The sequence below is a fragment of the Solenopsis invicta genome, chromosome 7 (assembly GCF_016802725.1).
Source record: "Solenopsis invicta isolate M01_SB chromosome 7, UNIL_Sinv_3.0, whole genome shotgun sequence".
NCBI classification, from domain to species: Eukaryota; Metazoa; Arthropoda; class Insecta; order Hymenoptera; family Formicidae; genus Solenopsis; species Solenopsis invicta.
Window position 1 is genome coordinate 16,481,765 of NC_052670.1, and position 27,931 is coordinate 16,509,695.

General features: G+C 34.7%; 1 protein-coding gene and 1 pseudogene across 2 annotated transcripts; one reads left to right on the forward strand and one right to left on the reverse strand.

Moving 5' to 3' along the window:
* The first annotated feature begins 2,371 nt into the window (after positions 1-2,371).
* On the forward strand, positions 2,372-11,735 carry LOC120358237. Of its 2 annotated transcripts, none has more exons than XM_039451786.1 (2): positions 2,372-5,905; positions 9,748-11,735. In XM_039451786.1, the coding sequence occupies exons 1-2, from the start codon at positions 4,536-4,538 to the stop codon at positions 9,749-9,751; spliced, it is 1,374 nt and encodes a 457-aa protein (XP_039307720.1). In that variant the 5' UTR covers positions 2,372-4,535; the 3' UTR covers positions 9,752-11,735. The 2 variants fall into 2 exon arrangements, with proteins under 2 accessions (XP_039307720.1, XP_039307721.1); XM_039451787.1 differs by lacking the exon at positions 9,748-11,735 and having other exon boundaries at positions 2,372-4,925; positions 5,655-6,432.
* A 10,110-nt stretch (positions 11,736-21,845) lies between these two features.
* Positions 21,846-27,767, reverse strand: LOC105203167 (annotated as a pseudogene).
* Between the last annotated feature and the right edge of the window lie 164 nt (positions 27,768-27,931).

The window sequence follows — 27,931 nt, forward strand, 5'->3', positions numbered from 1 at the left end:
CAGAAGTAGATCCGTCAATCGCCGGAGCACGAACGCTTCCGTCTCGAGATTGAACGTCCGTTCGGGACCTTATACTAAGATTCACAGCGGTAGCGGCTTCCCCTGTTCACGTACTCTGCAGACTAGACACCGCAACCCGGACACGGCAGCGTGGAGCGCGCAGCAGTTGGGCTGCGCTCTCTGTTATAAAGGAAGCCTCTGACCCAGTATCAAGCAGGACTCGCACCGTCAGCTGCCTGCGAACGGTACCTCAAGCAGAACCTGAGCCGTGGTCAGCAGGACGGTTCTTCCGCTAGTAGCGACGACCGAGCTCACCCTTGTACTCAAGAAATTAGAGTCCGTTCCTCTTGTCTGCTCCTTGGAGGCGCCTCCGGTTTGCCTAAAAATTAAGCCCGTGCAAAGTAGTGTGATGATTCGCGCCACATACCAAATAACGACCGCTGGCCGGACAAGAGTCCGCTTGATGTCTAGATTTAACGCAATTCAAATACACGCCAAATTTTTTCACTTGTTCTGCGCGTTGAGCAACTAGCAACGCCTTGTATTTTGGGCAGAATGTGCGGTTAATGCGTGCGTACCCTGGCAAAGAGTACACGTCTTCGCCTTTAATTTTGAAGTCACGGCTGTGTTGCATGTAACGCGCGTGGCCTTAGCTGAGGATCTTGCACTCACTCCTGGTCCTCCCCGCGGGAGGGGAGCGTCCACCATAGCAGCCTCCAAAGCGCGCACTTGGTTTTCCAGATAAACCTGTAAGTGCTGGAACGTCGGGGAATCATGCAAATCAAAGAGCGACGTCTCCCAGTGCATCCGCGTTGTGGCGTCCAATTTGCTAACGAGCAGGTGGACGAACCAGTCGTCCCATGCCTCTACTGGTCGCCCCAATAAGGCAAATGTTCGCCGGGCTTGGTTAAGCTCTTGGTTAACTCCTAACAGTCACTTAATCTTACCAACCGAAGATTTGACTGTGACTGGATAAGAGATCAAGTGGCGCATGTGAGCGCAGAGTAGAACGCGCATATTGTCATAGCGCATCACTAAATCGTGCCACGCCCCGTCATAGGCACCATTCGTCAAAGGAACGCCGGCAACGACTTCCGCTGCTTCACCGGTCAGGCACCCCATCAAATATTGAAGCTTCTACACCTTAGGAACCCCCGTAATGTCATGAACGAGCGAACAAAATAAGTGTCGAAATCCCTCCCACTTGAGTTGATCGCCGGAGAATTTCGGTAACTCCAGCTTCGAAAGCTGCATTTGTTTAAGCACCGACGGTCGTGGAGCTTGGCCCTGGGCGTTCCTCTACTTTTGCAGTTCCCGCTCTATTTAGATGAACGAATAGATCATTAAGTTTACTATGCATACCAAAATACGCCTCTTCTGTCGTGGTAAAGTGATCGTCCTTTATGTAGTCCGTTTTGTCAGCCTCGAAATCGGCCGCGATTTCGAAGTGCCGTCCTAATAGCGCTTCCAGTAGTCATCAAGACGCGCCAGCCGGCTCGAGATTAAGTATATCGTAATTTTGGCTTGCCCTAATTTTTGCATATAATTTTTGCACACCCACATGCAGGAGATGTATTTCGCTAGGACGCGTTATTGTAAAGGAAAATAACTTTGCGCCTGTTACTCGCTACTGCTGGTCTTTTTTGTAACAGCTCATCATTCAATTTATTCAATTGACGTTTATAGATATCGGCAGTAACAGTTTTGTTTGGTTTCAGCAGCTCGTAGTACAGCACTCCTTGCTGATTCCACCAAATGTAAAGTATTACTTTATGACCGTGGATGTTCCGTTTTGGCTGCGATGTTGATGATTGTCCTGGGTCTACCCATGATTTCTTGTGTTTAAGATTGTTATAGTAGATCCACTTTTCATTGCCAGTCACAATACGCCACAGAAAACTCTTCTTTTTTTGCTTGGCAAGCAAGAAAACCGTGATATTAAAACGATTGTGAATGGCACTTTCAGGTAATTCATGTGGACCCATCTTTCTTCTTTTTGGATTTTTCTCATGGCGTGTAAACGTTTGGAAACAGCTGTTTTAGTAACTCTTTGCTCATTTCCAGTTCTTGTAATGAATGAGCTAAGTTTTTATGCAATAATGCTAGCAATTCGTCTTCGAATTTTTTCGGCTGTCCTGAGCGTGGTTTGTCATTGACATCAAAATCATTACTTTTGAACCGTCTATACCACTCTTTACATGTTGTATGCGATAAAGCTTCATCACCATAACCTTCTTCAAATAATCAAACTTCTGCTACACATTTTTCAAATCAAAGTAGTGCAAAAGCACATGTCAAAAAAACATTCGCGTTCCATTTTTTACAAAGCAAAAAAAATTGTTTACGCAAATAATTGTGTATACTGACTGAATGTTATCAAAAAATGTCAAAACTAAAAAAAAAAAAATACCAGATGCGTTAGTAATTACTACTAAAACTTTTTATTTCGCCATCTAACATTTGCGGGCGGAAACTAAGTTAAGGTTTTAAACTCATTAGGCAACTTACTTTGGGTGTTTACGATAACCCAGGTTGAGTTGGGTGTTTACGATAACCCAGGTTTTTGGCTCCACTAGAGCCAAAAAAGGTTAGGCATAACTCTTTTTAGTACCTTTATGATTCATGATACAACTCAACGCTGTATCGTATTGTCTGAGTTAAGTTAGACCTCGTGCTCAGGCGATATACTGCATAAAAATTTCATAATAGCTATTTATATAAGTTTCTAATCACGTATAAATATTGCATCTTTTGAAGGAAATAATAAGCCTCCTTTATTTTTTATGGAAATCAAATCATGGTCCTAAGAATTTAGCTGAAGTTCTGTCAAAACGTCGACACATTGTTCACGATGTTTTTTGTTAAAAATGTACTGCAAAGCCTGATATGTATGATATAATACTACGAGAGCATCTTGTAATTAGCTGCAAGTCATTTTTATTACAATACAAAACAATATCATATATTTGTAAGTTTTTATTATTACAGTTTGATTCATGAGTTATTAATGTCTATTTTCTATTATTGGCGGTTTTATTTTATCATCGTAATTGAATTTAATGAAAAAATAGAATATAATATATTTACATTTGATAATGGAATACAGTTTCCAGATGAATCTTTTTTTAATTCCATATGAAGTAAAATTTTTCTTTTTGCACTTTAAAATTGCTTTGAACTAATAAGGTTATTATTGCATCTAAATTGATATCTTATAATACTAAACATAAGTTCTTATTGGAAAAGCCGACTTTGAACGAGCAATGCGCTCCCGCCTTTTAGAGATGGCAGCTGTGGTGGCGCGAGTGCCGAGCGCCTCTCGTGTGTGCGACCGACCGGCATTCGTTTGGAGAGACTCAAGCGGGTTATGTATAGAGCGTGTGATACTTAATAAAGAGTGATTTAAGTAAAGAAGCTGTGTCTCAGTGAATCGCATCCCGTCCCCAGCCACGCACTATTACAACAGGTTATCGGCCCAGTACACGTGCTCATTGCGCAAGGAGCGAGACACGTGGAAAGTGAACGGAAGGGTTCGCGAGACGCCGGTGAAGGGCATCGGAAAAGGAGATAAAAGTAATTAGAAGATTAGAGGGTAAGTAAACGACATCTCTCGATGCTGACGAGCGAAACGAGAGAAAACAGCTCATAAGAACGTTCAATATATATTGTTAGAAAAGGATAGAAGAAAGTTTTACTTTTGAGAGATAGAGATAGAGTACAATATAGAAGTAGAGATTCCCGGCTAATAAGAACGTTCGAGAAATGCTGTTAGAAGTTAGAAGGAGACAAATTCCTTTTGCTTTTTTTGATAGAAGTAGAGAAAGACGAAATTGAAAGAGATGTATATTAGAGAGAGAGAGATGTCGCTTGGGAACGAAGCGGCGACGTGCGCGTGCAAGTCCGAGCGTGTATGGCGAGAGCCTTTTGTTTTGGCGCGCGAATCTTGTTGCTGGGCGCGCACAACCATATAACCGATTTCGACTAATACAGCACCGGTGTTAGATGATTAGATAACGATATATGTGCAATCATGATATGCGTACGAATAAAAATCTGTAGGAGTCAATTTTTTTTAAAATCGGTGTGGATCGGGTCGGTGATCGAGCGAAACTTGCGGTGCGGTGTAGCTTGATTACTGTTCAGGGAGGCCGCGTAAATTTGTATGGGCCCCGTGCGCGTGCGTGATCAACCCGAGCTCCCATAGATCTTTTCAGCAGTGCTGGAGATCGCAACGGACAGCGGTGTGCGCGCGCGGATAGCCCTGCAGAGGCGCGTGGTTTTCTCGCTTTGAAGTTATTGTGAATTGCAGTGCGTTCTATATAATTTCACAAGCATACATATTTTTTTTAACTTAGAGATTTGATGATAATACCGTAAATTGATAAATGTAAACGCGAACGTTGATTAGTCGTACCGAAAGAAAAATACTAATGTTCAATTAACATTTGAATCCCGATTAGAGGGAGGAGGAAGATTAGAAGGAAGAGGAAAAGGAGAATTTCCTGTTAGAGGAAGAGAGTCAAGAGGATCAAAACATGTTGGTGGACTACGACAGCGATGCCAGCGATAGCAGCGTGGTCATCGTAATAGAGAAAGAGAGCGACAGCGTAGATGTGACGGAAAGAGATAGAGAGGAAAAAGAGACAAAGAAGGAGACGGGAAAAGGAGGAACGATCCCGAAAAGGAAACTGCCCAGAGTCGTCGAGAACATAGAAGTGACCAGAGAATGGGCGGAAAATCGTCCGATGCTGCCGATCGGAAGCAGGATTATATACGAGAAGCAGGAAAAACTGGTCACAAGGATGGAGAGGTCGACGCAAGTGCTCGACAAAGTGATGTCGAAGGCCAACGAAATGATGGACAAAATGGTGGAAGTCTCTAGATTAAATCTAGAGAAAGAAAAAGCCAGACTTAGATTTTTAGAGGTAAATAATAAAAATAAGCAAGATTCAGTTAAGAATGATATAACAACGGTTAAAGAATTAGAGATAGAATCTAAAAAGAGAAAATTAGATGAAATCAAAGTCTGTTCCGCCGGAAAAGATAGAAGTTTAGAGACAATTAAAAATGCAATAAAGTTAGAGTTAAATAATCAGAGGTTGCACATTAAAAGAGAATACAAGCTGACGCAAAAATACAACTTTGATCTTTGGATGGATTATTTAAAATCTGAGTTAACAAATAACGACTTATTAGATGTAATAGATTTGAGTATTAAAAGTCCTGAAAATCTTTCCGAGTTAGAAATTGTAAAAAGAAAAGGTTTAGTTAGAGATATCATAATTAATCATTTGGATGAAAGTTATCATAAGAGAATTCTACATGAAAAAGAGCCAATAGAGATTTTAAAGAAATTAAGAGGATATAAGAAAAGCAAAATAAATGTTACTCACACATCGGTAAGAGCTAAGCTTTACCAAATTAAAATGAGAAAAGATGAAAAAGTAAGTGATTTTTGCGAACGCTTCGATTCAATAATTAGAGAGTATGAATCGTGTGAGGATGCGGTGCTTCTCACAGAACAAGAAATTAGATCCGCATTTTATCAGGCCGTGTCGATTAATGTACCGGAACTGAGAAATGTAGATTTAATTAGAAGACAATCAAACCTGAAAGAAATGAACACGGATGAAATAAAATCTTTTATGATGCAGCTAGAGGCAGAGAAAAAGAGCGAAACTAGAGAGAAGTTAGAGAGAGTAGAGAAGCCCGAAACCAGAGTGCAGAGGGCTACCATAGAAGAAACCAAATGCTTTAGATGTAACCGGATGGGCCACATGGCAAAAGACTGTCCGTTGGCGGAACTAGGGGCCTGGTTCTGTTACTATTGCCAGGAGATACGAGGCCACAAAGGGGATAGCTGCCCCAATTCCGGAAAAGAGGCGAACAGATTTAGAGGAAAAAGGTACGCAAATAAAACCATTGATAAAAATATAAAGAAAAAGAGTAAATTTGAACATAGAGGCACTGAAAGAGTTAACGACAAAGGGAAAATAACTAAAATACAAAACGTCAAGAAAACTGCAACGAAGACAGCAAAAGAAGATAAATCAAAAGAAGGTAAAATATGTAAGGTTAAACTAATACAAGATAGAGATAGTACAAAAGAGTTAGTTAATTTTATTGCTGACTCGGGTGCAACAGATCATATTGTAAATAAGAGCATAATCTTGTCAAATTTTGAAAAATGTAAAGATAGAGTTATCAAATGCGCGAATAAAAATGAGCTTGCAGACATTTCGATAGATGGTAAAGGAGATCTTCTATTAATATCAAATGCCAAAGAAAATAGAGTCATTAAATTAACTAATGTAATGACAACGAAAGAAGTATCTGAAAAACTTATTGTCTTTAAGAAAATTGGCGGATGCAGGGTTCAGTATTTATTTAGACGATAAATTGCTTAGAGTTTACAATAAATTCACAAATAAAACAGTTTTTGAAGGAAAATATGAGAAGCCAAATTGGACTATGCAATTTGAAGTCAAAAACATAGAGAATGAAAATAATGTTGAGTGTGTTATATATAAATGTAGAGCAGAAATTGTTCCACATTGTGAGCTTCCTGAACAATCGCGAGCAAATATTCAGAATAATGAGTTATCAATTTCGGAGGGAGAATTAGATGAGAGAAATAATATTGACTCTGCGATTGGGAGGAAGAATGAAGGAGAGCTCACAAATGTGAACAACAGCAATACTGAATCTGAGCAAGCCATTAAGTTAGAGGACATACAAACAATAGAAAATATAGAAGAAATGTTTGAAAGCTCAGTAACCGAAGAAGTAAAGAAATTAGAGAAAATAAATGAGGCAATGTTATGGCATGTTAGACTAGGTCACGCATCGCTAAACTATTTAAAACAATTACAAAAGGTAGAAAAGAGATTAGAGAATGTTAAGTTTGATAATTCCATATTAGAGTGTGAAGTCTGTATAATGGCAAAGATGACAAAACTGCCGTATAAAGAGAATAGAAGTAGAGCTCAGAGACCATTACAGGTAATACATACGGACATCATGGGACCAATCAAACCTATATCCTATCCAGGACAAAAGAGATTCATAATAACGTTTATAGACGACTACTCTAGACTGGCGAAAGCCTACTCTTTGAAGACGAAAGATGAATCGGGAGAGGCTCTAGAGAAATATCTAATATCCGCCAGAAATCTACTAGGAAAAGAAGAAAAACTGTGTTACGTGAAGTCAGATCAAGGCAAGGAATTCACGGGAGGTACATTTAGAGAAGTGCTGAAAAGAGAAAAGACAGAAGCCATACTTGCACCACCGTACACTCCGGAACACAATGGAGTTGCAGAAAGATTCAATAGAACATTACAAGAGAAAGTGAGAACATATATGTTTGACTCGGGATTACCAAAGAGTATGTGGGAGTCGGCGGTTGACGCTGCGGTGCATGCGTACAACAGATCTCCACACAAAACCATAGAATATGAGATCCCGTTGAAGAAGTTTTCACCAGAAACGAGTTGTCATTTTGAGCAAATAAAAAGATTCGGATGTATTGGATATGCAAGGGTACCAAAGTCTTCGTCGAAGTTCGACAGGAGAGCTGTTAGAGGCGTGTTGGTGGGATACACCGACACTGGATATATACTCTGGCATCCAAGCACAAGAAAGTTCATAGAGTCCCGACACATTCGGTTTAATGAAAAGGCAACATATAGAAGTACATATAAAAACAGTCAAATAGAAAAAGAAAAAGACTCAGACTGGATGAAAGAATTTGTAGAAGATGAGGAAAAGGGAAAAGAAAACTTGGAGATTCCTGAGAAAAGAAAAAGAGGAAGACCAAGAAAACAAACAGCCCAGTTAGAAGAACAGAAACAGAAGGTCGAACAAAAGAAGAGCGAAGCTCCAATAACTAGAAGCAAAAGCAAGAGAAAATTAGAGGATGAGAGAGATACTAACGTGCGGAGACTAATAGAAGATACTAGTTTCACTAAGCATATTACTGTTAAAAATATTGGACAGAATATAGAAATTGAAGAACTGAGTCGATGTCTTCTGGCATCATTACATAGAGAACCCTCGACATATGAAGAGGCGATGACGAGCAGCGAAAGAGAAAATTGGAAAAATGCTGTAATAGAAGAACTTAAATCTATGCAGATCAATCAAGTATGGAGGCTTGTTGATAGACCAAAAGAGACGATGGACGGTAAACGAGCTAATATTATAGATTCAAGATGGGTATTTAAGAGAAAACTAGAAGCAGATGGATCAACCAGATATAAAGCGAGGCTGGTGATAAGAGGATGTAAAGACAAGAATGTGTATGACTTGAAAGAGACATATGCACCGGTTTCAAGATTGTCTTTAGTCAGATCCATATTAGCAATAATAAACAAGCATAATCTATATACCCGCCAACTAGATGTGAAAACTGCATTCCTGAATGGAACTATAGAAGAAGAAATATATATGGAAATTCCAGACGGATTAGAAGTGAATAAAAACACCGAGAAGACGAAGGTGTGTAAATTGAATAGAGCCTTGTACGGATTGAAGATAAGTCCGAAAAGATGGAATAAGAGGTTTTCAGAGGAAGCCAAGAAACTTGGATTAGAGAATGATCTACACGATCCATGCCTGTTCACATGGAGGAAAGAAGGCATAATGGTGATCATATTACTTTATGTAGATGACATGCTAGTTGCAAGCAACGACCAGAAGAAATTAGAGGAAATTACAGAAAAGTTGAGTGAAACCTTTGAGATGAAGAATCTTGGAGAACCCAAGACTTTTCTGGGAATAACAATAGAGCGAAACAAAGAAGAAAGATATATGAGCATTCATCAGACGCAATATACTGAGAGAGTACTTGAAAAGTTTCATATGAATGAATGCAAACCTCAGAGTACTCCTATGGTCACTAGAAGGCTGAGCAACAAAAAGAGTAAATTAGAAGAAAAGAATTCTAAAAAAGAAGTTACAAGAGTACCCTATAGAGAAGCGATAGGAAGTTTAATGTATCTGGCTAATGCTACACGACCTGACATAGCTTTTGCAGTAAATTATTTGGCGAGAAAACAGTTAGAGCCTACAGAAGAAGACTGGCAAGATGTGAAAAGAGTCTTCAGATATCTTAGAGGAACTGCAAATCGAGGGTTAACATTTAGAGGTAAAACAGACGAGTTAGAGTCATTAACAGACGCCAGTTTCAGAGATTGCGTTGACTCTACATCCACTGGAGGATATATAATCAGACTATATGGAGATGTAATAGCATGGAAAAGTTATAAACAGAATTATGTTACACTTTCTACTTGTCAAGCAGAATACCTAGCAATGAGTGAGGCCTGTCAAGAAGTAATTTCGTTAGACAAGTCACTCAGATATGTTGTTGGAAGAACATTCTTGCCTGCTACAATCTGGTGCGACAATAGAGCAGCAGGAAACTGCACTAAGAAGGATGGAAGTCATAAACTTAAAACGTTTGATGACAACTTAGAGGAAATAAAGAGAAATTTAATAGAGAGAGAAGAAACTGGAAACAGAAAACATATGGCTAACACTCATGGAGATTTTGTCAAACAGTGTGTAGATCAAGGAAAGGTGAAAGTCGAATGGGTCGAGACCAAAGAGAATTTGGCAGACATTATGACAAAACCTTTGCCCTTAGAAGCATTAGCGTATCTAAGAGATAAGATAATGAGTATAGAGTCTAAACAAAATTAGAGATTAATTTTTATTCAATAACTAATTTCTGTTATGTTTCAGATAAAGAGTAAATATAAAGAGATGCCACGGATCGCTCGTACAAAGGGAGGGAGTATTGGAAAAGCCGACTTTGAACGAGCAATGCGCTCCCGCCTTTTAGAGATGGCAGCTGTGGTGGCGCGAGTGCCGAGCGCTTCTCGTGTGTGCGACCGACCGGCATTCGTTTGGAGAGACTCAAGCGGGTTACGTATAGAGCGTGTGATACTTAATAAAGAGTGATTTAAGTAAAGAAGCTGTGTCTCAGTGAATCGCATCCCGTCCCCAGCCACGCACTATTACAACAGTTCTAAATGATCTTGACTTAATTTGTAAGTGCAAATATATTATAACAAAGAATTTGGTTTTTCACAAAGCATATATAATCCCATTAAACATTTAATTGAAATACAAGAACCTAAAAATCTAGCGTTTTTAGAATTAATGTGCATATTTCCATATAGACTTTCTTTTAAATTGGAAATATATTCAAAACATTTATTTAATGTTGCATACATGATGTTTCTATTCTTAAAATTAATTTGTTCCTTATAATCGTACTTCATATTTCGACTATTCTATGCAGTCCAACGGCTGAGCATGAGATCTAACATAACTCGAGCAATACGATACAGCGTTGAGTTGTCATGAATCATAAAGGTACTAAAGAGAGTTACGCCTAACACCTGATTAAAAAGACTGACAGAAAGTATCAGAAACTTGATTCAAAACAATAGAATTCTATCGTTTTAAATCAAGTTTCTGACACTTTCTATCGTTTTCTATCGGTTTTTTTTTATCAGGGACATTTTTCAGTCTTAGTGGAAACCAACTCAACTTGGGCTATCGTAAATACCCTTTGTTGAATATCCATATAGAGAATATTACTTGAAAGAAATTGTAACATATCATCACTCTTCTGAGATCAAAGTGCTTTCGATTTTTTATTAGTTTTGGTCCCAAAATCTTAGCGAAATAGGCGTAGAACAAGCATATCGCTAATGTAGGGAATGGGCCGCTCATCATCGGTCAATCATTGACTTTCGGATTGCTTTTATTGTCCATTAGGTCTCGATAACCATTGTAAACTATTTGTACTAATTGCGCCATCTAAAATCAAAGTACTTTGTCATTGTTTTGTTACTTCAATCTTGTTAATTATCCTTTTCCACTAATCAAGGATCAATTGGATATGTTAAAAGGTAAATGTTATTACAGTACGTTAAATTTAAAAGACGGGTTTAACCAAGTCGCCATCGCGCTTGATTCTACTAAATATACCTTATTTGTAACTCCTATGGGTCAATTCGAATACTTACGAATATCATTTGGCTTAAAAATTGGTCCGCAAAAATTCCAAAGATTTCTTAACGTATAACTTTAAATTTTTTATTCCAGGGAACAGTGTTTATAGGTACAGATTTTCTACACATACGCACACAAGTATATTGGAAACGTAAACGCTTGTCTATTTGATTTTAATTCGCTATTTTTGCAAGAATTTCTGATGAAAATATGAAGACTTCGGTAAATATTTCTGATCGATAAATTTCAGATTGAAATGGACATCTGTTATTTATATCTTATACTTTTCATCATAAATCAGGATTTTTAAAATATCAAAGCATAAGCGTTATGGAAAGTTCCTACATCTTTATTGAGCTGTTCTTAGAGCCTTTTTCGTATTTTTTGCAACTCAAACCGAATACGTTTAAAATGGTCATTACAGTATGTATCGTCCGAAGAATAATATTTTTAATGAAATAATGCGCATGCTACATATTCGATATTTTTAAAATGCTGATTTATGATGGAAGCTAAATAATTAGCGTGCTAAATAATTAGCAATATTAATAATACTTATTAGAAGTTTTTAAATCAGAGTTAGGTCATAAGTGTCCATTTCTATTCATACAGATTAACTTTGATCTTACAAGGAAACATGATCTTACAAGGAAACACAAGGAAGTGTCCGCCTAAGATTAAAACGAGCTTTTAATATGTTGTAGTACAGATAAAAATAAGAAACACGTATTTTTTTATACGTGCCCATACGCACTTTAAGGGGGTGAAATACCCCTTTGAAGAAAATTGTTTTTTTCCTTTCAAAGCTTATACCGTCGAAACTATAAGAGATAGAAAAAAATATTTTAAATGAAAGTTGAATGGCTCAAAGAGTAATTTATAACAGCAAGAAAAAAATTAAAAAAATTTTTTTTTAAATACTTTTCCCCACCACTTACTTATTTTTTTCAAAATTTTTATTTTTTTTATAAGCAAAATATAGCTTATTTTATTACAAATTCAACGGTATATAATAAAGTTACGATACAACGTTCCTATTTTCTAAAAATAATTAAAAACCTCTATACGCACGGTACGCGCACCCGTCCGCGCGTTTGTGCGCTACGAAAGTGACTCCCTCCGATTTCGACGTGCCTTTAACATGTTGTACAGATTAAAATAAGGAGCACGTATTTTTTTACACGTGCCCTAAAACACTTTTAGGGGTGAAACACCCCTTTGAAGAAAATCGGGTTTTTTTCTTTTGAAGCGTGTATCGTCGAAATTATAAGAGATAGAGAAAAATGTTCTCAATGAAAGTTGAATGCGTGTTTTTCTCGCATAAGATGACAAAAACATTTTGAGGACAGTCTGTATCTAACATGAAAACGCAGACATCAAGAAAAACATTTACTACAAAATAAAACGACACTACACTAAAGAATAACAACAATTACGATGTTGTAAGACATTAATTTTTTGTTTAGAAAATAATATGTAATTAATATAAGTTAAACATTTATTTACTGGTCAACATGATTCGATTAGAATATTTGTTCTCTTCAACATTTTACAGATAAGGAGACTTGGATTACAAAAAATTATTACTCACACATTCCATACCTTCACTATCTAACGCCAGCTCATCAACTAACAACAAGAAAACTAACATGAAACTAATTAAAAAATTAGTTAGATATTTCATCTTTTAAATTGCATTTAGACAATTCAATTAATGTGTTTATTAAATTCAATTAGTGTAGAAATATGCATAACCACGCTACTTGCGCGTGCTCATTTCCTTACATACGTAACTCTTGAATCTACACATGTCAATACTGCCGAGACGTAAACATTCTATTTCAAGATTGGAAATTATACTTTAGAGTTTAATCTTTCACGTATCGACACTATTGATCTGTCTCGGCATTATAGATTTTATTTATATACGTTAGTAGCAATTTTCTGCAAGACTGCTGTAAATCTTGCAGCAGATTCTTGAAAGATTCTGCCAACAGGACGTTATGATCTGCTTCCTCATTCTGTTCAATTCTTTTGAAATATTCTGCAGTCAGATTTTTGCAAGAAACTTGCAAGAAACTTGCACATATCTCTGTTGGCAGATTCTTGCAAGAAACTTGAATGTATCTGCTGTAAATCTAGCAACAGTTTTTCAAGATATTTGCTACATACCCTAGTAGCAATTTTCTGCAAGACTGCTGTAAATCTTGCAGTAAATTCTTAAAGATTCTGCCAGTTAAATTCTTGCAAGAAATTTGTATATATATTTGCTGCATGATTTGTAAAATTCTTTCATCAGAATATTTTAGTATAGTCTTAAAATGGATTAAAAACAAATTAAATTTGAATTAAACATCTCATTTATGTACAAGATTAGATAACAATACAAATTATTATTTACATGTAAAAATATAAAATTTTATGTGAAACAGCGTTCCACATACACGTCATGTTTAAAAAAAAATAAGAGCGAGTATTCGTCTCGAGATTACAACACAGAGCTCATAAAAATCTCATTGGAGTATGAGCTGAGAAGTCGGCCGCGGTGGCGCCTAGATATAACGCCTGTGGCCGCACTTGACTCACGAGAAGATCTTCCGCGGCGTGGCCACCTAGCGGTGGCAGCAGATCTTTCTGCTGCTGATTAAGCAGAATCTGTACAATACCTGCACAAGATCTGCGCGTCATTTCTGTTGTAAGAAACTTGCAGAAATCTGCAGATCATATTCGTGCAATATCTGTACAAGATCTGCGTGCTATTTCTGTTGTAAGAAACTTACAGAAATCTGCAGATCATATTTGTGCAATATTTGCACAAGATCTGCGCGCTACTTCTGTTAAAAGAATTTTATGTCATTCTGCTGAAGAACTTTGCTAGACTGCTTACAGACTGTAGTTGCGGGAAGAATCTGCTTCAAGATAGCTCAATATCTGTACCAAGTTTCTGCAAGCAGTTCATATACAAGTACAGTGCACGAATATTGAAGCAGTCTGCTAGCAATTTGCCAGCATGGCTCTTTTGGGAATAATCTTCTGCACATCTGACTCAATTCTACTGCAATTAAATGCACGCAGATTCTGTCCTGCAGAAAATGCCAGAAAATGCTATTAGGGTACTGAAATGTCTAGTCGTGAAAATATTTTCCTCGATAATGCAATTTTGAGGAAATTGCACATTTACATAACAATGTGTTCATTATATTCGAATTGCATTATTCATCTGAGCTTCGCCTTTGCAAGTCAGAACCTGAGAGTTGGAACTAATTATGATTAATGCGCGCGCGCGCGTGTGTGGTGTGTGTGTGTGTGTGTGTGTGTGTGTGTGTTAATTGCTATTACGTTGTCTTTTATTTAATGCGACAAAAATGTATTAGTCAATTCAGTATATATTGAATTTAATTTGTCAAGCAAATGTAGAAAAATTATTAAAGTCAATTTTCTTATCGCGTGCACTTTGGGTTATTTCTTATCTTGAAATAGAATGTTTACGTCTCGGCAGTATTGACATGTATAAATTCAAGAGTTACGTTAATGTTTTTCTTGATGTCTGCGTTTTTATGTTAGACACCTACAAGATCCGTTAGCGCATGTTGCAATAACCCACCAAACAATCATCTTGACTTATCTAACCCAACCAACGGAAGAACTCTAGTCATCGACCGCTGTAAGTGGTGGTGTGCTATCGGTCCCTTGTGCTATCGAAATCCGCCCGTTAGACACAGACTGTCCTCGAAATGTTTTTGTCATCTTATGCGAGAAAAACAAGCATTCAACTTTCATTGAGAACATTTTTTTCTATCTCTTATAATTTCGACGATACACGCTTCAAAAAAAAAAAAACCCGATTTTCTTCAAAGGGGTGTTTCACCCCTAAAAGTGTTTTAGGGCACGTGTAAAAAAATACGTGTCCCTTATTTTAATCTGTACAACATGTTAAAGGCACGTCGAAATCGGAGGGAGTCACTTCCATAGCGCACGAACACGTGGACGGGTGCGCGTACCGTGCGTATAGAGAGTTTTTTAATTATTTTTAGAAAATGGGAACGTTGTATTGTAACTTTATCATATACCGTTGAATTTGTAATAAAATAAGCTTTATTGTGCTTATAAAAAAAAATAAAAATTTTGAAAAAAATAAGTAAGTGGTGGGGGAAAGTAATAAAAAAAATAAAAAAAAAAATTTTTTTCCGCTATTATAAATTACTCTTCAAGCCCTTCAACTTTTATTTAAAACATTTTTTTCTATCTCTTATAATTTCGACGGTATACGCTTCGAAAGGAAAAAAAACAATTTTCTTCAAAGGGGTGTTTCACCCCCTTAAAGTGTGTATGGGCACGTATAAAAAAATACGTGTTTTTTATTTTTATCTGTACTACAACATATTAAAAGCTTGTTTTAATCTGAGGCGGACACTTCCCTGTGTATCCTTGTTAGTTTAATTTTCTCTCTCTTTTTCTAGTTCCAAGAATAATTCTAAAAATAGTTAGAAACAGATAAAAAATTTGTTAAACCAAAATTCAAAGTTAATCTATATTGATGGAAATGGACAAAAAGCGTGTATTTTTCGAAATTCTGTATGCGAGAGAAATAAAGTCTATCTTATTGTATATAAACAGTAACGATCGTAAAAAATCTCTTTTTAGGTTAGGTTAGGTTTTTTTAAAACTCGTCTATGCATACAATGTACTATTTTTTCTTTTTTGTATTTATTATACATATATATTATAGACTTTTCAGTCAGAAATTAAACATAAGAATATGCATTTTTGCCAAAGACCTGCAAATGAGTTGAATACATATCTTATTGTTCCATTCAGATATGTATTCAACTCATTTGCTGGGCTTTGACAAAAATGCATATTCTTATGGTTAATTTCTGACTGAAAAGTCTATAATATATATGTATAATAAATACAAAAAAGAAAAAACAGTACATTGTATGCATAAACGAGTTTTAAAAAGAGATTTTTTACGATCGTTACTGTTTGGAGTCGGTCATAGTTTTAAGAGTCTTTACTAAATTGCTCTCAGTTTATATTATCTTACAATTAACATTAGTTGTGTATGATAGTCGCGTGCTCAAATTGTGTTCGCGGCTACTTGACAGGTCGCTTTTGCCTGGTTACATCGTGATCGTTCCTTCCCGGCGTGTTCGCTCCGTTTTGACGAAAATTCTTGAGCGCGCGGGAATCGGGAAGAGCAGTCGCTCGAGGAATCCGATACGATTAACAGCGTATAACAAGTTATTAAATTGAGTGAAATTATAGTCAGCTTCCGTTCACTAAAATCCGTATATCTTTATTTCTCTTTTTGTAATTCAATTTTCTGTCATCTCATTTATTATATTTCAATTTTCTTTAATAAATTAAATTTCACTCAGCAAATTCTCAGTTTACTAAATTTATTCATTGACATTAAGAACTTTATTTCGTGGCCGCCCCGCGAACAGTTACCAAATAACTATAGGTAAAGCGTGGTGTCAGAGCATCAATTATTGCTTCTTTTAAGCATAAATTTATAACTTGTTTTGTATGAAAACCTTCAAGAAAACAACAAATATTAAACAAGCTTGCTATTGTAAAAATTTTAACAATTGTCACGCAAAAATGCAACATTATTCTTTTATCAAAATGCACGACAGATTTGAAGTTGATAACATTAATTATGTATGATTTTTATATATAATTATATAATATATAGTTATATACAAAAAACGCGTTCGTAGATAAGGCCGTGGAAGGGAAGCATTTATTGCTTTAAGTTTAATAACTTTTTAACAAATGATCGGAAATTAATTTTTCAAGAAACGATTTAAACTAGAAACATACAGCTATAAGTTTAAATAAATATTTTTTAAGATTTTTTTCTGTCGAATTACTTGGTTTTATATTTTAAAATTTATCATTTTTTAACCATTTTTCACGATTTTTTCAAAAGATTTTTCTTTATAGTTTGCATAAAACGTTTTTGTAAGTTGCGAAAAAATATTTTTAGTATTGTGAAAGTATTTCTGTGTAATATGCCGTAAAGCTGATTTCGCTATCATTTATTCTTTAGCTAGAAAAAATTCATAAAGAAATCAAATTTGAAAAAAAAAACTGTTTTTGCGATTATTTAAAAAATGAAAGGTGATGGAAGAAAACGGACAAGGTAGTCATTTTCAGCGCATCGAAATTCTATAAAAACATCTTTCAAATTACAAAGTACAAGACCTCCCTAAATTTTGTAGATCTGTGTAATTTATAATGAAAATATTTTTTTTTACTTTCCTCTTTAACTACTATGAAATTAAATCGACTAAAACATAAATGCATAAAAAAGATTTTTTTTTAACTAAAAAGTTAGTCTTTAAATAGAAATAAAGCTTGACGGTCGGTGTCTTAGGTCATGTCGCATTGACCCAACAAATTTGACATGGAGATGCCTTTGGGCGAGATTCGGGAAGAGGCCATTCATTGCCAAAGAATCTCAAAATCTTCAAGGATGCAAGGCACGAAATGACATACGACGTGAATGAGAAACCCAAGATTGTCATCTATTGGTTGGCGCAGGTGCTCAATCCAGACAAGCCCGTGAGAATCTCGAACGAGCATCAAGCATTTGACTGTTAATTGTGTGAGGCGTGCGATCGCGAAAAATATGATGAAATGCGAATAGCAATCAATTTGATAAATATGTATCGCAAAACTTTGCAAAGTTTTTGTTTCGAGAAAGGTATATTTTGTTTAATTAATTCCAATAATGTAAATTTCTAAAAACATTCAATAACAAAAACAAATGTTATTTTTATTTGGAATTAATTTGAAAAGTGGTGTTGCTACATTTGTTGCTACATTCTAAATGTTATGCCCCTTCTTTGGCTGAGCTTAAGAAGCTGGTCAAAGAAACATCGTTCGATTTGACAGAAGAAGCGTGGTCAGCTTTTGTTCTGTTTTGGGACGCGGAGCTGTCAAGAGATATTTGAATATTTCTGCTAACGATTTTCTTGTAAGCTATTAGATTAAAGTTAATGTTCTTTTTATAAAAGAATGTCTTTCCTTTTGTGTTGCAAAAACGAATGCCTGCGCGGGTGAACTGTGTGCTCGTGTCGTCAAATACAACAATATGTATCGCAAAACTTAGTAAAGTTTTTGTTTTGAGAGAGGTATATTTTGTTTAATTAATTCCAATAATGTAAATTCCTGAAAATATTCAATGACAAATGTTATTTTTATTTGGAATTAATTTGAAAAATGTTTGCTGCATTCCTGGAGTTCTAAACATAATATAACAGGAAAAGACTCACCTTGATAGCGCGCAAGCAGAAAAAGTTGCCTCGATTTTTGTGATTCGCAATGAAGAGGAGGTTCGCTGAATGAAGCTTCTTATCGATAGCTGCTATTTCTAAAGCAATGTCATAGTGATAGTTAAAAAAGGATGGAAGAGAAAAGAAGAAACAACATCATTTCTTTCAATTTGACAATTGCGAGTGACGCCCATCGTTAATTTAAGTCCTTAATGTTTCGAAAGTTCCACCAGCTGCCATCGGTAGTTTCTCTAGTATTCGATCTCTATAATTTGCAATCATATAACAATAGGCAAGTTTTTTTAATTGAATTTCGCTGGTTGCCCGCGTACCAGTGAAGAGTGATTATGTGTAGCGGGAAAAACGTGATTAGGATTGCTGACGCAATCCTCTAATTGAGTTACATCTCGAATTAGCTATCACATTAAAACTTTGATTATATCTCAAATTTTACCTTCACATTAAGACTTTGCTTGCATCTCGAATTTTACTTTCACATTTTATCGTTCATATACCCAGTATTCCGCTCCGTATCAACTGCATGTACTCCAAGAATTTATTACAAAATCCATTGGCATTCTGGTCGTTTAGTCCTCAAACACTCACAAAGGAGGCTAGTGTCACTAACAGAAGAAGAAGAAGAAGAAGTTTCTTAATTTATCGATAGATCAATCGCATTATGCGTAGATGCAACTTTGCTTTGTGAATTAAGCCGCATTTGCATATAATTTGATTGATAAGTCGATGAATTTAAAAACTCTTCTAACATAACAGATCTGTCACAGATCTTTCAATATTATGTTTCAATATTTTTTTACTCGACTTTGCAATGACTCAAGTTCGTGCTCTACTTCGATTTTCAAAAATCAGAAATCACTCGTTTTAAAACTGTATTACAAGAGAAGTTTAATATAATTTGATCAAATGTATATACGGGATATAAAATATTGATTATAAGCAAAATTATTCTAAAAATGAATATAAGTGTCATATTACCGTCTTCTCCTGTATTTATTTCATAAATTTATTATAGTAAAAATAATATTTATGTATATAAACTTATTATAATCGAATTAACTTTATTATTAATTTTATAAATTTATTTATTAATAAAAAGTAATATTTATATATGGAAATTATTGAATAAAATTAATTTTTGAATTTTTAATGTTTTTATATTATCAAAAAGTAAGTGTACAGAAATAATACTTTTATATTAAAAAAAAATATACAGAATGTTTAGTTTATATTATAAAATAAAAAAATAATTTAATAATTTTTTCTTTATGAAAAGTATAAAGCCCGAATTTTATTGTGATTTACAAATATATTAACAATATCATTTAAATCTAATTTTATCGTTTCTTTTATATAAACATGTAAAACATTTAAAGAATTTAAACAAAAATGCGTCATAGTACTTCGTAAATAAGTTAGAAATTTCCTTAAAGAAGAAAATTAACGTTTGGCTGAATACGTAATTATAGGAATTGTTATTTATTTTAATGTTCTGACTTTTTTTTTGTTTACTGAGGAAGAGGAAAATCTTCGCAAGCCCACATCTAGGACTGACGACGCAGCACGTCCAACAAGCGTTAACCGCTTTTGCTGGACCAGGTTTTTGCTGGACAATCCGAACTGCCTTTGTCTGACCAGGAGGGGAAGACGCCTTGGGGCTCGTACGCCAGGGTGTGAAGGATTCAATACGGATACATTGTCACGATTGTAACAGACATCGCCTACCTTCTCGCTATGCGTATAGTCACCGAATGATCGAATACCCCTGGACTAGGACTATCCATAGGCCATACCCAGGGAATAGAAAATTACTTTTTAAAAGTAACTCGTTACTCGTTACCGAATCAAAAAAGTAACTAATTACCGTTATTTACTTTCAAAGTAACTTGTTACCGTTACCGTTACATAGAAAATGACAATTCTTTTCCCTTACTTTCTTTAATTTTAAAATTAAATCAGATTATATATAAAAATTTTTATTCTAAACCTACACTTCTTAAAATAAATAAAACTACAAAAATTATATAGGATTTTCTGGATAAAATTTATATAAGGTACCCTAGCCGAATAAGGCCCACCTAACTTATTTTATTTTTTATAAATTTTATTTACAAAGATATTGAAATGAACTAAATGAGAATAAAATGTTTATTTCAACCACTTGCCAAAATAAAATTATCATTTATATAAAACATTTTTAAATTAACAAAAAAGAAATTTTTTTAAACTCTGACATTGGGCTTTATTAAATTCTTGTGCTTTTAATAAGGCCCGAATTAAAAATAAATTGAAAATAACAAAGAATTAAACGTATTTTCCAACTCATTATTAAAATGATTATTAATCACAATTACAAAATCCTTTAAGACCTATTTTACTGTAAAACATCACAATTATTTTTAATTTTGTCTATAATTAATATTTTAACTTTAAGAAATTCTGGCTATTTTAGTGCAGTTTTATCTTATGAAAAGTTAGCGTAATTGAAAACCATTATTCTTTGTCACATTGCAAGTCACATACATAATAAACAAATGGCAATAGCTATAACAATAAATGTATAAGTGGGCCTTATTTAATAATATATTATTTATAAAAAAGTATACTGAAAATTTATTAAACATAAACTCAATAAATTTTTTAACAATATTTTTAATAGGAAGTTAATTTTATAAAGATTAATTATGTCACAAAAGTTTGACTTCTGTCTAAAGGTTTTATTTTGTAATGTAATATAAAAGTAAAATCATTGAAGTTTTATTTTAGTATTACATTTTTATCGGTATTAATTTATTATCTATATTTAACAAAAGTTAGTACTCCATTATGTTATCTTGTAGATGATTTCTTGGAATGTGATAGTACAGAATTATCTATACTAAGTAATCTTTCAACTGATACACTGCTGGGTAACGCCGTATTCAATTTAATGAATACTTTCTTTAAATTGGGAAAATTCTTTAATAATTTGACGTCAAATCTTTTTGATTTTAAAAATCGTTGCAGTTCTTTTTATCTAGATTCAGAAGCTGATTTTGATCAATAAAAGTTAAAAAAAATCATTTTTAATCGTGTTAAATTAAAAAATAACGATAAAAATAACTGTTAAATTCATTACTAGAAAAATGTAACTAAATTACCGTAACAGTTACAAAAAATAAGTAACGCTGTTACCAGTTTTTTTACTAAAAAAAAGTAAATGTAACTGTAATGGCGTTACAAGTAACTTGTTACTTTTCATCTCTGGCCATACGTTCAGTAAGTACTGGCGTTCACGTTAATTAAAATTCAATGAAATAACACCTGAATTAGTTTTTGATATAAATCTAATAATGTTTCTAGTTATTTGAATATAGAATTATGTACAGTCGTGAGCTAAAAGGTTGCAACACATTTTCTTCGATGGTTAGATGGTTCGATGCTTAATTGGTTGACAGGTAAGAACCAATGATGTTCGCCGTTCGATGAGCAAGTCTACATTCCAAAAACAATCAAAGAAAATGTGTTGCAACCTTTTAGCTCACGACTATACATACAGAAGGGACTATGTACAAAATAAAATCAGTGAAATATTATAAGAAATGTGCGAAGGAATAGTGCATAGCTAAAATCGTCTTCTAATATGCGCAAATCAGCGCTTGTAAAATAATGAAAACGTGTTAGCCACATCATTAGCAACTCCTTGGTATTGATCTTGAGACTAAAATCATGACCAAACGTTATTAACACGTCGCGATGGGCCTGCCAAACTGCACAATGTAGAAAGATGTGCTCCGCCGTATCAATGTCCGTGCTGCAATGGGCGCAAATTGGTGATGCTGCTTTTGTGTTGTTAAAGAGAAAGGCGTTGAAGTATCCGTGCTCCGTAATAATCTAAGTTATCCTAAACGATAGCCCGAGATTGTTTCCACTATTCAACCAGTCTGATAGAACAGGTACCAGGCACTCTTTGACCCGACCGCCAGGATGAAGATTTGATTCTCATTTATCATGGGCTCTCGCTTTGAGTCAAAGGCCCCCATGTGCTCTAACCGTTACACGAAATTTAGGTATCATTTTCTCTTTGCCGAGGACCGGTTCTAATTGGCACTTCCGCAAAATAGCGCTGATAATTGACTTCATTTCGAACATAGCAAAGAGTACCGTCCTAAAAAAAAGATAAGAAAAAGAAACGATACATTTCTCATGTATCTTATGTATCTATTGTATATTTAATTGTTTTTCTCACCAATACAGTCGCGAGATCCAATGCTAAAAGGCATGTAGGCACATCGATGCCTTTTTTCAGAGTTTTCACGGCTAAAACGCTCTGGTTTAAATACATGAGGATCAGGAAAATGATGGGATAATCGGTGCGTACAATATGGCATTATAACTACATTGGAACCAGCTGGTATTATATGCTCTTCTGTATAACACAAAAATATTAAATAATTAAATGGTAACAGTTATGAAATTAAAAAAAAAACACAAATAAAATAAAATTATTAGAAATTTTTTTTCTTAAAATTTTACCTAATTTTACATCCATTCCGAGTGTCCTCGCAAACAATGGCACAGTAGGATATAATCTTAAAGACTCCTTGATGCACATTTCTAAATTTTCCATCTTGTCCAGATCTTCCTTAATTGGTGATCTTTTATCTGCACCAAAGATCTCGTTTAATTCCGAGGTACATGTTTTTTGCCATTTAGAATTATTTGCTAAATGGAAAAGAGTTATTGCGATGATAGTGGCGACTGATTCTTGGCCGGCCAGCATAAAGGTACAACATTGTTCAATAATATCGTGCGTATTAATTTCCGAATTTTCGTTATTAATTATGTACTTAATCATGTACTCAAGTAAAGACGTTTCTTCAGTCGTACTGTCGTGGTTAATGGAACCGTTATTTTGTAGAAATTCCCTCATTTTTCTATTGCAAAACTCAATTAGATATTTCTGATTACGTTCTTTCGATTTCCCAGCTGCTGTCAATCGATAAATGCAATCGATTAGTAACCACGGTTGCGTTAATCTATATGTCAGCATAACTTGGTTCCTGTTTCCAAAACAAATATTAGTAATTGTTTACTGTAACAAGTTTTCTAAGCAAAAAGCACATCATTTTTCGACAGAACACTTACTTTCTAAAGTTATCCTCACCGTCATGATATTGTTGGCTTGCCGGGATGCCCAAAATTGTCTCTGAAATAAGTATTATTATGTTACATGATTCTACGAACAAACACCACGGCGCGACATAGTATTAATATAGTACATTCCATACTTTCGTGATTCGCATCCGTTTTTATTATTGCCATGCATTCATCATTATACGTACCTCTCAATATATCGTAGACTGAATTATTAACAAACGTGGTGACGTTTATATCTTTCCCGTTCTTCTCAAGCAACTTGTTCACTAGACGATCGGCGTACTTGTTAAACGTTCCAATAAATTTTGCTGAATCATTAGGCTTAAAGACCGGTTGTAAGATTTTCCGATGTATGATCCATTTATCGACATCTTGCGTAATGAGACCTTTGCCCAGAAAATTTTCGAGCAGGTTGTAAAAATGACTTTTGTCTGTGTTTCGTATTTCCGAGTATCATTTTAATATCCTCCGGCTCGGTGAGCACAACGTATGGCACAAACGTTAGCCAAATGCGGAAAATGCGACCATAATTCTGCCCCGCGTTTATTATTGTTTGAAGAACTAAGAAATCAATTTCTTTTATGTATGTTACATTATGTTACAAACAATTCATCATTTTCAATAAGATAACTTGGAAATTATTTTATTTACAGACCAATATAATGCATATAGTCCCTTGCGAAAATAGTATGTTATATAAAATGTTTGCTTAAGCGTTGAGTAGATGTTTAAATGTAGTTTTGAAGTATTTATGAGGTGAAAATTTAAACGTAGAATTGTTTACAAAATTGTTACGTCCGGCGCAGGTAAAGTTGTTCTTTTTTCAACGAAATTCAACAGGAGGCTGAGCGGAAGTCTTACAGTTGAGTTCCCTGGCGCGAGAGTTTGATAGCGAAAGGGGAGAGCGAAATTACTGCAGCCCAATTCAAAGAAACTTCCCAATTGCTAATATCAAAGCGTCAACTAACGCGGCAGCTCGTAGACAAATATTGCTTTTTTTTCATACTTCTTTCTCTCTCTCTCTCTCTCTCTCTCATCCCTATTCCATCAATACGTTTATGAATAGAGAGAGAGACCGGGGTAAATTGTTAGACGGGTAATTCGATAATTGGAAATATCTTTTTATGGGTACACATTAAAAATTTACTTTAAACACTGTATACACGTCCTAAGGTAACAGTGTTGCTAACAAAGTTTTGTTGGTAACGGCGTCATATTGAAGTCGTAGTAGTGAAAAATGTGTTTTGCGACAGTCGAAGTAATTTCTGATAGTCAGCATTTTTTCGAAATTTAAATAAGATAATAAGGTTTTTTTGAAAACTTTGAATGTATCATGTCCAATTGAAACAAAATTGTTACGACTAGAAGAAGGATGTATGCCTGTGCTTTATAGATTATAGAAGGCTTTCGACAGAGTTCAACATCATAGACTTATGGAGGTTCTCAGAAAAACGGATATAGAGGACAATGTATTAAAAGTTTATATTGGAATCAAAAAGCATAAATCAGAATTAACGGAAAGGAAACCAACGCAATTGAAATCTGCAGAGGTATCTAACAGGGATGTGTTCTCTTACCCTTTCCGTTTAACCTGTACTTTGAGGTTATTTTTCAAGAGGTGCTTGAGGACATTGAGAAGGACATTAAAGTTAATGGAGAATGGATGAATAACATTTGATACGTAGACGACATAATGTTAGTTGCAGACAACATGGACGATCTGGAACAGCTTCTTAATACGGTAGGACAGCACAGTAAAGACATGGGATTCAACATCAACACCAAGAAAACAAAATTCATGGTTATTACCAGAGAACCGGATATGTTCAGAAAACGCTAGCCTAATACTAGAAGGCAGACCGATAGAGCGGGTGAACAGATTTAAGTACCTGGGAACATGGCTGTGCGAAAATTGGACGTCGGAGAGGGAAGAAAATGCCGAATAGAAACGGCTTACAAGATACTTATAAAATTTAATATAAAATTTAAAAAAGTCTTCACCAATACAGATTTTATTCAAAATCTAAGAATGAGATTCATTAGTTGCTACATATGATGCTTTTATACGGAATAGGAAGATGAATTTCCGAAATGAATAGACTGGAGGCCTTTGAAATGTGGATCTATCGCAGAGTTCTTAAGATACTGTGGACGGCAAAGATCACCAATGGAGATGTCTTAAGGCAAATGAGTAAGGACCGGGAAATACTGACTACAATAAAGAAGAGAAAAACGGCATACCTGGGACATATCATGCGTAATACAAAATATGTGTTGCTACAAAGAATTATACAGGGAAAGATCGAGGGGCAGAGAGGATTGGGACGTAAAAAACTGTCTTGTCTTCGTAATATCAGATAGCGGACAAGACTGCGCACGGTGAAGGAATTGATCCATGCTGCGAAGGACGGAGAGAGAATGCAAAGTGTGATCTCAAACATCTATTAGTGGATAAGTATACGAAGAAGACGCTGTGCATTTTTACTTAAACTAACATAATTTTCTTGAAATTTTTATTTCACATTAATTTTGTGACTTTGGCGTAGGCTGGCGCAAATTCAAGGAGCCAATTTCAAGCAGCTGCTGTGCCGCCATTTTAAAATTTTTTAACAACAAAAAATTATTTTAATTTGTTTAAATAGTGAATATTATTGTATACTTTGTCTACATTCAATAAATTTTGTCATTTTTCTTAATCGAGATAAACGACTGTTTACATGAGGTTCTCTTCTTAAACACAGGTCATGCTAGCTCCGCAGCATCAAAAGTTTCAATCTCCCTTGTCACGTCGATCAGTAAAGATCTACGTTTTTAAATTACAAGTTACCGTTGAATATGTTATACAACAATTCTAACGACGAATTGTAAGTCTAATTATTTGCACCATTTGACACGGTTTAAAAAAAAACACTTATAAATTTTTTTTTTTTTTTCTCTTTAAAGTCTTGATGGTCGAGACTCGAACAAATTGCATGAGTCGTATGACGAAAGGCGAGTGGTCGTTAATTTGGACACGATTTGTTTTGCATATGGGAAATGACGAAGCAATTAAAGAAATTGTGGACTATGGACTTTAACTGCTGGATTATTTATACTCGAACTTCATGATGTCTCGAAAGTTTTTTGCGTTTGAACACTTTGCGTCATTAATGTGTAAGAGTGTTATACACACATTGAAGAAGACTTCGTAGAGTCGAAACGTTTGTGGTAAATTTATTAATAAATTTATGTTTTATACTAACATCTAAAAAATTTTTTTGCTCGTCTCATTGGCCTTACTTATTAATTTGAAAGGAGAAATGTTGCATTTTATTATGACGTAAGAAAATTAAAAATATTCTTTATAACTTCTTAGTTATAAACCTTTATGTTAAAAATGATGGCAATTTTGGCAACCTTAGTCTATATTAGTATTGATTATTAAATAACGTAATTTTAAAATCTTACAACTTGATACTTTAGTATTACAAAAATTACAAATCGTCATTTTCTAAGTAATAGTAACGGTACCTTTTTCAAGGCAACGTTTCCAAAGTGTATACACACACACACACACGCACACGCACACGCACACGCACACGCACACGCACACGCACACGCACACGCACACGCACGCACGCGTGGTTGTTAAAATTACTGTATAAAAGTAATTCGTTACCATTATTGTTACTCCAAAATTGACAAATCGTTGCTATTTTCATTATTTTCTTATTTTTACATTAATAAAATTGTATATTACAGATATAATAAAACATTCCCCGAACATTTGTAACATTCCAAAAATTATTTTAGAATGTCTAGCAAACAGTCGTATACTATACATCTTATAAACAATTCCATGTTTAAATTTTCTGCTCATAAACACTTCAATAAATATTTAATAAACATATACTATTTTTGCCATGAGCATGATAATTAATTAACAATATATGCAATTCCAATTATTATATAACTTACAATTTCCTTCGAGAAACATGTTTGCATTGCCAAGAATGGGCACTGTCTTTGGTCCATTGAGAGTAAAAATAAACCTGATGATTCTGAAGTAATTCTTCTGATATAATACGCATATAACAACGAAGATGGCTAGGAAGACAAAATAGGCCCACATTTCTCCTGATGTGTGTGATGCGGTTCAACTAAATTAAAAATAAATAAGAAATATAATTTCTGTGTTAGTACCACATACATAGTAAATTATAGCGAAAAATTTCTGCCTAATAATAAATGTAATCAACTATTGCATTTATTTCTGCAATGTATTTGAAATGATATGGACATTGCAATAAAATTTCAAATTACAATAATATAACGAGGTAACGCTCTTAAGATTTCAAATCAAATTTACAATTACCAAGGACTGTAGGAACCAAACTGAGTAAATGTATTAATATAAATACTATTCACATGAAAATATTATACTTTAATATATTAAATATTTCGATCTCGAATTTGGTCAT

Bases quoted from the DNA above. Each gene is read 5' to 3' on its own strand.
- LOC120358237 (XM_039451786.1), top strand. From the start codon at position 4,536: ATGTTGGTGGACTACGACAGCGATGCCAGCGATAGCAGCGTGGTCATC.